The following is a 13,232-nucleotide window of genomic DNA, read 5'->3' as shown; positions in this document are numbered from 1 at the left end:
AAAGTAGATCATCGATTTCACCCACTAAATTTTTGTGTTATAACTCTATTCTGTCATAAAAATATTATACCACGCAGTGAAATATTAAAATGTTCAAAAATTGGCAAAAAAAAGCAATGGGGGTCACACAGGACCCCTTCCCGTCTTTCTAGGTATAGTTCCCCCGACTAGTCTTTCTAGTATTAGCCATAAGGATACGCGAATAAGATAAGTGACGTGTGGGAAAAGGAATTTGTGCTTATCGTTTTTTCCAGCTGCCTTACACTGTAAATAAAAAAAAGCTAGCGTAAATATATACTACCAAGTAGATCATTGATTTCACCCACTAATTTTTTGCGTTATAACTCATACATTTTTATTATTATTTCGTTTTTTGAAGCATTCTGTGCAAACAACTTCTCTTGATATACGTCAGTGTGGAGGAAACTCGAGACTGGGAGATCTGTATTTCCTATATTCCCGATAGGATTTCAGTGTTACATCGCTTCTAGTTTGTGAAAATGATCAACGAATGCGTGTGTGCTATATTTTTTTCGCGGTTGGAAGAACTTGGCGATGACTTTTCCGAAGGTTTCAACCAATCTCTTTGATTTAGATTTGAAAAACATTCACATCATTCCAGTGAAGTGGAATCAGTATCCGTATAAGCAACGAGTTTCTCGTAAAATATTTTGGAATATTTGACACATACTTTGATGACGAAGATCTCACGATATTTCTTACGCTTTCATCCGGAGCATTTTCTTCGTTACCAATAAGCAGGATATTATTGAGATCACTGATATTTATGGGAATCAGTTGACGTTTTAGTGTAGTTCTAGGATTTCATTGGTGGCTTCAATTTGGTTTGCATTAATTGTTTCTAGTAGCATATCGTTTTGCATCAGCTGAGGCATATTTAGAGGTATAATTTCATTCTGATTCACACATTCATCATCAGTACTTCACAATACATCAATACTTCTTTGCCTGGGGAATGGGAATTTTTTTCCATTCTCCTCTGAATTACCATCATCAGCACCATTCCTTCTGGGTTTGTCTCACAGTCTTTGCCAACTTCTGAGAAATTTCCCCTTTGGTGAATCTGCGTCTTTTTTGTCATTTCTACAAGCACTCATAAGCACGTTGACATTTCTACTTTTCAGAACAAACAATACATCGGACGAAATAACAAAATTTCTTGACAACAAAAGCTGAGACGCCTACAGAACGGCATCTGCAGATAAGAATGAAAGTAAAAGAAAGTCTCACGAATAGGGATTTCACAGTAGTAGATGCACGAAGAGTCTATCAGAAGAATTTCGACCCTACAAAATCCATTGTGACAATATTGGTAGTATTGTATGTCGACTGTGTTCTAAAATATATGATACGACCAGTTTGACCCCCTTCCGTCTTTCTAAGTATATCCGTTCTTATCTCTTTACTTACCTTAATTATGGGGGAAACTTGTTGTTTTGAAGATTTTTTTGGAAATGTCGTTGAAGAAGGCGGTGGGAATACTGTCGCCAGATGAAGCTTTGAAAAGATTGAGGAGTGCTGTATTTACTTAGGAATTAGGAACACAGGACCGCATCAGGAAACGTTATTTTATTGTTATAATAATCTCTCACGATAATAGGACGGTCCCTGTGAATTCGGCTTCTCAGCAGAACTCAAAAGTTATAGAAAAACCGTAGAGACAAACAACCAGTGGGTTAAAGTTGGCTACTTGAGGAATGAGGAATCTCACGTGGATGGGTTTTGACAGTACGAGCTCACATCACATTACATAAGAATTGTACCTGTTGGACCTCACGAGTCTGATTCATCTGTGTTAGAACCCAACATAACTGATATTTACCATTAATATCCTTCTCCAGTTGTGACAACTACTACTACTTAACCGTACATGCATCTCGTACACATTCCTCTACGGAATTTCTAAAGAATGGACACATTTCGGAATGTGTGTTTTGAGTGCATATGTGGCCCTAACGTATTTATGTTATCGAGTTGCGCTTGTTTCGTGTTCAGTAGGTCATCTGTCTTCCATATTCGGATAGAAATGTCATGTCAGTATCGTGTTGCAGGTGTGCCTCTGACATCTGTGGAGTGTCTTTTTTTAATGGGGGAAGGGGGGCGGGCTGTATTCGTGCCTCAAAGCTGAAAAACCGCAGAAAATCAATTTCAGTTCCGTCAACGGGGTTCGAACCTGGATCCTCAGGACCAGAGACCAGTACAATGCCTACACGACCGCACAGTGGCTACTGGTTGATTATGAAAATATGATGTGATTGTTTCTTAAATGGATATCGGAAATGTATTTTAAATCAATAGAGCTAAAATATTATAAACAGACTTCTTTTCCCGTAATATTTGGAAAATCAAGCCCTAATTAAATTGAAAAATGGTTTTGGAACACTTGTCTAGTGTGTCTGAGGAATATGACGAATATTTCCTCATTAAATAAAAACTCTGATACGGAAACAGACTCAGTTATGTAAGTTTCTAGTTATCTTCGAGAATCAGAAAAATTTCAAGTCTTCAGAAAAGTTCCGAAAACATCGTTATCTGTGAAGAACTTCTCCCGAATATGAATCTCTAACAACAACAAAAACCGGAACATCAAGAGTCGTTAGATAACTAACTGAAGCAATTATAAAATAGCAGGAGTCAGCGGAAACTTGGAATAATTTGATTAATTAATTTGATTTAAAAAAAAAAATTATTGGTATTAGGAAAGTGAATAATATTTCCAAGAAACTTGTGATACGAAAATAAGTAAAACTTCGATTAAAGTGAAGGAAATAATCAGAAATCTCTCCTATCGATAACATCGAAATCGATTTTTCACTTATTAAACTCATTAGTATGCAATTTTCAAAGTTTCTTTACGTGTTTGAGAAGAACGTCTTCGAAATTCACGCAGTTCCAAGGGAGAAGAAATTTTTATTTAATTTCGAATTGGGAGTTTTAATTATCTCATGAATGCTGTTTCTATAAATATTTCTACGCTTATTTTTGCATCTCATAATTATTTCATCAAAATAAATAATTCGGCAATGTATACGAACGACGAACGCGCCGTTATATACGGAGAACGCAAAGGTTTCAATTATAATAAAAACGTTTATTAATGAGATGAAGCAAAGGTATGACTGAATCGAGCTGATAGAAAATAACATCTGCCTGAAAAGGCGGGAAAAATAACATAGATAATAATTGTGTAAGCGGTGCCATCTAGTGGCGATACAGAGAAAAAGAATAATATGAAATACTACAGCTACACACAAACAGGCAATATAATTCTAAGAATGAAAATGATACTTGAAAGAACAATGATGTTTTCTATATCTAAAGGGTTTGGCCGAATAACGGTCAATGCTACATTTTTTGCGAAATTGAGTTTTTGACTACTACCACCACTTAAGCGTACATACACCTCGTGCACATTCCTCTGCGGAATTTCTAACGAATCGGCACATCCCGGAATGTGTGTTCGGAGTGTATGCGGGGGCCCCTAACGTATCTATGATGTTGAGTTTTCATGCTGCCATCTGTCATTTTCTGAAGTAAAGATGGAAATGCTTTGGTTTTTTGACTAAATAACGTTTTATGCAGCTTCCATTATACGTTCCTTGGGGCTAGTCCCAAAAATGCTGCGCTATAGAGACCGCGGAGGAAAAAAAATTCTATTTTTTTTGCAGTTGTCTTTTGTGAAAGATAGATGGTACTTAAACTTACACGTTACAAATACAATATTGGTTTAACGAAGGCTACGAAGATAATTCGCTCCGAAATCACGTTCGTTATAATCGGAAACTTCGTAAGCCAATGTATTACGATCCCTGTATGATGAGAGCAAAAAAAAGTGTTTCCCTAATACGGTGTCGACTTTCCTATGGAGTTTCCTCTAAAGATTAAGACAAAACAAGGATAAACCGTTATTCGGTCGCAATTTTCATTTATTTGTTACCTTCTGTCTCACTCAACCAGTCTTTTCACGAGGAGGTGGCGGACCTCGTGTAAACGCAAGCAAGATCTGTGGATATTGACCTTATAAAGGTCGAATATCACCACAACACCATCCTAAGAATGGTTGAAGTGATTAAACACTCAGCCAACCGAACGGACGATGAGAAGAAGGCGGTTATAGTGACGGACTCGCGATGCGAGGATCCGGGTTCGAACCCCACAGTGGTGGTCGGCTGAAGTTGGTTTTCTGTGGTTCTCAACTTCAAGGCGCAAATGCGAGCCGATCTCCCCGTTAAAAAGTGTCGCCACAGAGAGCAACAGTCCTACAACGATAAATCATTCAATCATAACACTTCACTCATAGTTAGAAAAACTGGTGGCAGATGGCAGCACTACACATAACAAGCATTACAGAGAAACAAAAAAAAACTTCACGTCCGGCTTCACTACACGTACACTCACATTCCCGCATGTGCCGATTCGTTGGGGGTTCCGCGGGGGGAGGGTGTTGGCGAGGTGCATGTGTGGTGTAGCAGTAGTAGGTAGGGCCTCCAAAAAATGGCTCGGGGATCCATGATGTTCTTAAGTCAGCCACCTCGTTGGGCAATTTGCCTGTTGTGGCGTTGTATTTGTATTTGAACCATGATTTATTGTTATCATTTCACATGTAGAAAGAGATATTAGTGTAGAAGTGTCGATGTGCCACCATTATTTTTGTTATTATTTTGTTAGTTCGTTACATGCCGTGGTAATTGAAGGAAAATGTACCATGATTATTAATTCACTCATTCATCATACGCACATACACTCTCTATTCGAATATGTAGCCCACATATAAAAACAAGCACATAATCACTAATTAGCATCATTTGTGTAATTATTATTTTTATATGATATTCAAGGTAATTGATGGGGAAAATATCATTGTGTTATGTCATTTGAACAAATCCTCCATGGTCACAATTGAATGTTTCCTATCACCAATGTAATTCCCACCTGAGAACACCTCCCACACTAATCAGTTGCCTTAATTAGAACCCCATATGGCTCGACCATGCGTAAAATTAAATTCAGTCTTTATTCAACTCCTATACCTCATAAATTATATCAATCGGCGGCCAAATTCAAAATTTCAGAACATTCGACCCAGAATTTCGGTAGAAATTCTCGAATTTGTAAAAATTCCTTTGTTCAACATGTCCAAACACGAAATTCAGATGCCATTTTTCGTTTTTGTGGTGACTCATCATAACCTTCCTCTCCCCTTCTCCACTTCAGGGGGAGTCTTTCCAGGCGTTTCCATCGAGAAGGCTTGACGTACACGGTCACCTGACCTTCCGCGACCAATCAGGTGGACCGAAAGGTACGACATCTAGAGAAAAGTTGACGGAAACGAGGCTTTTTGCACTGAGAAACAAGCGAGTGAAGTCGCGCTCTCTCCGCTTTCCAAGAGGCGAACTCACAATCCGAGGTCCATGCCGGTGTCACACCGATCACTACTTCGTCACCGCTCCGGGTTATAGAGTGGTCATTGCCAGGGTCACGCCGAGCACTATTTCGCCTACGGGGCTATGTCGGGGCTTCACCGATCCTCTTCTGATTCGCCGTTGACCTGCCAACCCTCCAGAGGCCCGAACCCATCGCCGACTCTTCTCTTACCGGATGTTCCTATTGCCGATCGGTTCACCGGCCCGAGTACCGACCATCCCTGGAAGACATACAGTCATTCATTCCGGAATTCTCCAGGGACTGATCCAGATTCTCCGTAAGTGAAAAATCGATTGGTTTGCTCACACCTCATTGAATACCCCTCCCCCCCCCCCTTTTGGCCTAAGGTAACAGGAATTTTCTCGCGTGAATGTTTCACTGAGGGTGTTAAAGAAATTATATGTTCCTCCCTCTAATAGCTTATATACCATGTTTGAGTCTTACTTCCAGTGGCCATGCTATTGTGTGTGTTAACGCCCCTAAAGTATATTAGAATTATTATCTGTCATTAAAAATGTGATTTAATTTTTAATTCTTGTTCTGTGATTCTTTTTGCGTCAAACTTTTGTTGAGATCTATTGTAGGTAACTGTTAAATTTCGAATTTGAGGAACCCTCCCCCTCTCTTCGCGGTCAATCCCTATGAATTAATTAAAATTGCATTAAGTTTGTACAAAAATCCAAATAACTTCATGGCACTTATACTGCGGATCAGGGAAATTTTGAAAACCGCACATTATCTGGGAACTTTTTTTTTTTTTTTCGTTGGAAATATACTTCTAAAGTCAACGTGTGCAAATATACTTCGAGGTTCAAAACATTTGAATCAGACTGTATCCTATCTCGAGTAAAAAGGACTTTTGCTTATAAAATATATACACTATTTTAATTCAATACTCTCTCTCATACAGAGATTGAATTTTAAATATTTTTATTACATTTAGAATTCTACGTCTTTAAAATCATTCAAAAAAAAAAGTAATAACAGAGCATATAAAGTAGCAGATTAATTTATTACATTCCAACACGAATTTTGTTCGAAACAGCTACGAAGAATACTAATGAAACATCAAGTCGAGTGATGAAATGTCATTTTCTATATTTTTTTTCTTCTTTACAGAATTCCTCCACGGTATAACGGATGTTAATTTACAGATAATTTGTACAGACGAAGAAGAACGAAGAGAGCATTTTGCAATGCGAAGCTCATGCACACATTTAATTCGATTAATTGAGTGGGAATTAATTATTGGATTAATGTGAATGTTTCATTTTTCTCAGCTCGGGTTCCTACAAATACGGCTGAATCATCGAATAAATTCATGATCTTGGCTGGTTGAACGTCGTAGTTATCTTTTCTATGGTTTCTGTAAATATAAATGAAAAAGAAGAAAACGTGATAATCGGATTATATATTGCACATAAGAAATTCATATTAAGGTAGCATAATGGGAGGGGGGACGCAGGCAAAAAAAAGTGTAGAAATTCGGGTTTGCCATTTCCGAGGACAATGCTTTAATTTTTTAGCATAGTTATGTTAATTGAAACATTAATTAGAACAGAAAATATCCCGCAAAATTCGATGAAACTTTGAGTAATAACATAACTCTTGGATTATGTAACTATCTGCGTATTCTTTGTGCACTACAGAAGCTTCTTTTAAATGCTTCGTGTATACTAGTACCCCAGGTTGGTTAGAGCAGGGGTTCTTAACCATTTCAGCCGTGACCCAAAATCGATAGCAAGATTAGCTTCGCGACCCGTGGGACCATTTCTTTTCCGAAATTGGTTAAAGCAGTGATGCAATAAGTGCATTTTTTACAACATCACTGTACGTGGATTTGTGCGACTCATCTAGGAATCCGCTGCGTGTGTGCCCTGACCCATAGCTCAAGAAACCCTGGCTGTAAGTAGGTTTGCACGACCCATGTCCGAAACCTATGTGAATCAAGTTTGGGTCGTGACCGATAGCTCAATAATCTCTCGCTGTAAGTGGATTTGCACGAAGCATCTCGGAAGTCCCTGCCAATCAAAATCAAGTTCGAGTCGTGCTCAATGTTCAAGAATCCCTGGCTATGAATGGATTTGTACGACCCATCTCGAAAGCCACTGCCAACCAAGTTTGGGTCGTGGCCCATAGCTCAAGAATCCATGGCTGTAAGTGGACTTGTACGACCCATCTCTAAAACTTACGCGTATTAAGTTCGTGTGGTGACCCATAGTTCAATCATCCTTGGCTTTAATTAGATTTGTAGGACCCACCTCGGAAGTCTTTGTCACTCAAATTTAGGTCGTGACCCATACGCTCAAGAATCGCTATTGTAAGTTGATTTGTAGGAACCATTCCTAAAACCCACGCAAATCAAGTTTGGGTCGTGGCCCATCTGTCTATAAATACATTTGTACGATCAATGTCGGAAGCCTCTGCCAATAAAGTTTGAGTCGGACCCACAGCTCAAAAATCCCTGGTGGTACATGGATTTGAACGGCCCATCTCAGAAGTCCCGGCGACCAAGTTTTGGTCGTGACCCAAACCCCTGGGTTAGGGGGACAATTCCAGATTTTTGGGTCACAGGGAGTTCATTTCTAACACGTTTGTAAATACATTGGGTAGCTTGTCTTCTGAAAGGAAAGTACCTTACATGAAAGGAAATATGATATACTTGATGGGAGCAATCGAAAAGCTACCAAAACTTAATTGAATAACAATCAATTACGGCTCGAACTTTTATGACGTTAAGAAATCTGCAATTCAGGTTCTTTTTAACCTATCAGGAACGACGTTTCATCGTTGAGTCATAAAAATCCGTGTACTAACAATCATATTTTCACAGGCAGTGCATAATACTTACAGTTAATATTATTGGATTTGCATTTGGAAAAAAAAAATGTCAAATACATATATACTATACATAGCCAAGTTATACCACAATTAAGACTAGGAAAATAAACTCAGACTTGAGAGTGGATACTGGCTTCGAAATACCTAACTTGTTTTTCAGTACGTACATTTAATATCTTGATTCTGTTCTTCGTTGAGCCCACAGAGAGTGCTAAAATATGCCTTGTGGAAAGTAAAAAATCTAGGTATTGTGATCGTAATTGAATATACTTTTCATTTCACTTTAATGTCAGATTTATCCCAGAAGGCTTATTAATGTTGATCCTTCATCAGTTTTCAATGTGCGTACAAACTATACTAACGGTTTTTAAACAGTAATTGAATTGCTTACCGCATAATCAAATATCCCCTCTTAATCGGATATTGTGTGCTGGAATTGTTGGTATTCTTTTAAACGTAGCCGTGTGTATTTTTACATGTATATACATTTTTTCTCATAACTTTTTCTTAATATTTTTTACTCCTTTCCCCCCCCCCCCCCCCCACTCTTCATTTTTTCCGGCAACCTTGTTGCGCAATTTGCTGTTGTGGCTTCAGATTTTTTACGAATGTGTGAACCGATCTAATAAAGTTATTATAAAACACTTTTTCTTTTCATCAAATTTTAATTTCGTATGATATAAATTTTATGTCTCATTTCTACTCGAGAACTCTATCGATCTTAGATGCATGGGCGTTTCAACTCTCATTTTTTTTATGCAATAAATATGTTGCTTATAATGACCATATACACTGTACGTGGTGATTATAAGCATCATATTCACTTTCAATGTAACTTCCGACATCTTAATATATTCTAGTTTGCCCGAAATACCCGTGTTCCCCTCGGGGCGAAGTACTCAGGTTTCCTCTTGCAACAGAGTGTGAATGTTTTCGTTCGAGTTTTCTCTATTTATACGGAAGTACATGTAGTAGTAGGCCTAGTAGTGTACGCAGCTCATGTGTGTGAGTACCCAGTATTTACAGTAGAGTGCTCGGCATTCCGTCAATTTTTCATACATGAAACAACTTCATGGTTGAGAAATTCATTCGAGAAGAGCCTGCAGATCGACTTGCGCTTGAAAAATACACCAATTACAAGTAGAGAACCATTATTTCTAAATAAAATCGCAGCACGATACTTCAGGGTGCCGCAGAAGTACCCTAAATCGGGAAGACATGCCGCTCGTTGTTTGAAATTCTACTCTCATTCCCGATGTTTACTCTGACGTCAGGCGTTCGGAAATTCTTCGGAACTTAATCGATTTCAAATGATGTTTTAATATCATTTTTTCATGAAATAAACTGAATACCTGAATAAACTGAATATGAAAAAAAGTAATTGGCGTTAGCAGCGATAAATGTTGTGGATCTTAAGACCTGGAAAAACTGATTTTTATACCCGAACTTTAAAAAAAAATTAACTCCGATCTCATGCCTTAAAGTTATACTCTTCTCTGAGGATTCTTTGGAACCGCGAAAGTTTGATATCATTGAATATAAACGGTATTGCTAAACAGTTTAGATAAAAATGGTGTAGTGGTATATCCATTAGGCCTGTTATTTCGGGGGATCGGGGAGAGGATTGCCCCCTCCCCGGCTTTATGAAATACCTAGACATGTGGTATATATACGGGGTGATTATAAAAAAACTATCCCGACATATGGGCCCCTAACTATCATACCATTCACAGAAACTGAATGAAATTTTGGCGTAAGGTATTTTGAGGTATGCGCTCAAGAATGATGTGGAAAACAACAGTGTCACTCTAACAGTTACGGTTACAGTGAGAAAATTTCGAAAATATCAAATGGCAACGCCAAGTTTTTTGTATTGGAATGCGATCTCCATACTGAAAAACACTAAATAGCGTTGGAATGGCACCTTTAGCACGAAAATCCCCGGAGCTAGGCAAGGGAAAAGTAAAAAGGACTTTGCCGTGCACCAGAGCATTAATGTTCGTTTCATTCGTCACACCGAGATCCCAGCCCGATTAGTCCTCCACAAGGTCATGTGGAAAATTTGTGAAACACAATAAAATGCTTTATTTTATGCTGCTTCTCTGTCCTTATTGGTTGTCCTCACTTTTAGCCTATCTACCGCCGGTGATTTTCATGCTACAGTTGCCGTTCGAACGCTATTTAGGGTTTTTCACAATGGAGATCACATTCCAATACAAAAAACTTGGTGTTGCCATTTGATATTTTCGAAATTTTCTCACTGTAACCGTAACTGTTAGAGTGACACTGTTGTTTTCAATATCATTCATGAGCGCATACATCAAAATACCTTATGCCAAAATTTCATTCAGTTTCTGTGAATGGTATGATAGTTAGGGGCCCATATGTCGGGATAGTTTTTTTATAATCACCCTGTATATAACATATATATATACAGGGTGGTAACTATCGACCGCCCAATAATTACACACGTGATTCCTTGTGAAAACTTATATGGAAAAAAAACCGTTTTTGGATAGGGCGACTATTGAGTGAGTTATGAGGTTTTGAAATTTTTTGACGTGCTATTTTTCTAACGGTCAGTGATAGGCCAAACTCCGAATAAAAGTAAATTCCTCCGACAGCAGCAGGTTGTCACTTCTAGAAAATTAACTGAAATATTCACAATCAAATTGAAGTAAATCAAACTATCAGTCCCTTGGAGTCACAGAGTGTCTGTTTCATCGTGATGTTACTTTTCGTGGAGTTTTATTATTTTGTGTTTTTCTCAGTTTGATTGTGTTTTATGTGTTGTGTTTAGTGTCCCATTAAAAAAAAGTCTGTCTTCTTTCTTCACGACTGGCGTTTTTCTCTCCGTGTAGTCTTATATTATAACCATGTGTTTACGTATAACTTATGTATTAGCTTCTTCCCATATGTTGGCAAATTTTTCACCAAATTTGTAAAATGTTTAGCCAAATGGAATCTGTTTTAAATGTTTTTTTTTAGCCAAATCAACACTTTTTTGCCAAAATGTGACAATTTGTTTATTTTCAATATCAAGTCGAATTTTTTGAGGAAAGGTGCATACAATGCGTACGTGTTTGCTTCGCGATCGTTATTTTAGAAAGTAGTTTTATTCGGATTACATGTTGATCAATAAAACAACAATATTTCTTTGGATTTTTCTCATCGAAACTGTTACGCGTTTCAATAGAGGATGTAAAAATTATAGCTTGACGAATGTGTGACTGGTGGAAACAGTAAAATTATAAAAACGATCCAATCGAAAACTTTTAATCAAACTTCTTATGTTATGAATTGACCTATTCAAAATAATTTTGGTTTCGGATTTTGTCTATTGATCAATTACACTACTCAATTAATGATTTTAGGGTGCTTTTGGGGCAATGTTCCGAATCTGACATTTGTTTTTTCAGATCGGCTCTAGTTTTTTTGATGAAGTGAAAGTTGAATTTCAATGATAATACTATACGCAGGTGGGATCTGGCCACCCCCCCCCCCCCAACCAAGCAAAACGCGATAATTCATGAAATTTTCGGAACTTTTAATATGATAATATTGTTTTTTTTCCCAATAAATCCGTTAAAAATTACCTGTATAAATTTTTTTGTTTAAATAACAAATTCAAGAAATCTCTGACTAAAACATAGGAAAAACCAGTAGATTTTTTTTCGAAAAATTCGGGACGGGAAAAACAGAAAAAATCGGGACTATTCAAGAAAATACGGGATGAAATGAAGGATGTATGGTAACCCTATTTACAGTGTATAATTCATTTTATTTTTATATTATTATTACTGATTTGCAAAATCACCCCTCCCAACAGTGAGCTTTAGGTCCGCTCATGCCACAAGCAGCATACAAATCACATTAAAACTGTGTGAAATGTAAATGAGATTCATAACCTTAATATCAATACATAAAGATCACTGATGTCTGATAATGATATAACTGTGATAATGTGCTCAATAAAATAGAAAAGTAAATAAAAAGTTGAAAGAAAAATTTCCTCGCAAAACTTAGTGACTGCAGACTACATCGGAATATTGATATTACGCATTATCTCTAGAACTAGATCCGATTCGGTAAAACCAACGACAGTTTTGAAATCCAGCAGCCCCAATATACCCTAAAACCATCACAATGCAATTTCTTTTGGAAACATGAAAATGTTTTCTTTTTTCTGGCTCAAAATTTGGATATTTTAACTTACTCAGAACATATGCTGAGATTGACTTGTAAAAATTGTTTTTTTCCTCTTTCTTGAAAAGTGTGAAGAGAAAAAACTTGTTTTATATCTTTCGTTTTTTCTGGATCTCTCTGTGTGTGTGTGTGTGGGGGGGGGGGGTTGAGGTTAATATATTTTTAGCATTTCCAAAAACGCCAAGTTACACGTTTGGTGTACGATTGGTGAATTTGGCAGGATTTTGAAGTGATGCCATCAATTTTTAAAGCGTTATAGCTCATTAATTTATGGGCCAGATCAAAAAACTAAAAACACTTTCCCGTATTAGTTTTTCAAAAGGAATCACGTGTGTAATTATTGGGCGGTCGATAGTTACCATACTGTGTATTATATATATATATATATTATTATGTATATATTTTGTTTTAAAAAAAAATAATCTTTAATCTGATTTATAATATTTGTGCACACACACACACTGAGCATATGTTGTTTGACGGTTCGATACCCATCAAGATGAACAATATTTACAATGGGAATCTATGTTCGGTCGCAATACACTCAGAGTGTCAAAAGAGCGTAAAGTAAATCGTGCGCTTCGAAGTTTCAACATTGAAGAAAAAAAGAGACATAACAAAATCATAATTGCTCAATACCGTGCAGATCAGCAGAAGACTCAAAGTGACATCCAAAAGTGTCGTTGCACAGTTCACATCGGCGGCAGGATGTGCATTGTGCATCCTCTCGCACACTCCTG

General features: G+C 37.4%; 1 protein-coding gene across 1 annotated transcript in view; it reads right to left on the bottom strand.

The window, feature by feature from the left end:
* Nucleotides 1–6,438: 6,438 nt before the first annotated feature.
* The window catches only part of LOC149070157 (cholecystokinin receptor-like), a 49,026-nt gene continuing 42,232 nt past the window's right edge, over nt 6,439–13,232 (bottom strand). Inside the window, exon 5 of the mRNA XM_089249529.1 lies at nt 6,439–6,811. Within this exon, the coding sequence (XP_089105655.1) occupies nt 6,765–6,811 (47 nt within the window). The 3' untranslated portion in view covers nt 6,439–6,764. The remainder of the gene's footprint in view (nt 6,812–13,232) is intronic.

This window comes from Pholcus phalangioides, unplaced genomic scaffold (assembly GCF_987345545.1).
Source record: "Pholcus phalangioides strain wild (caught in Gottingen) unplaced genomic scaffold, Ppha-v1.0 ptg000022l_1, whole genome shotgun sequence".
Lineage (NCBI taxonomy): Eukaryota > Metazoa > Arthropoda > Arachnida > Araneae > Pholcidae > Pholcus > Pholcus phalangioides.
This window is presented reverse-complemented; position numbering and strand designations above follow the sequence as displayed.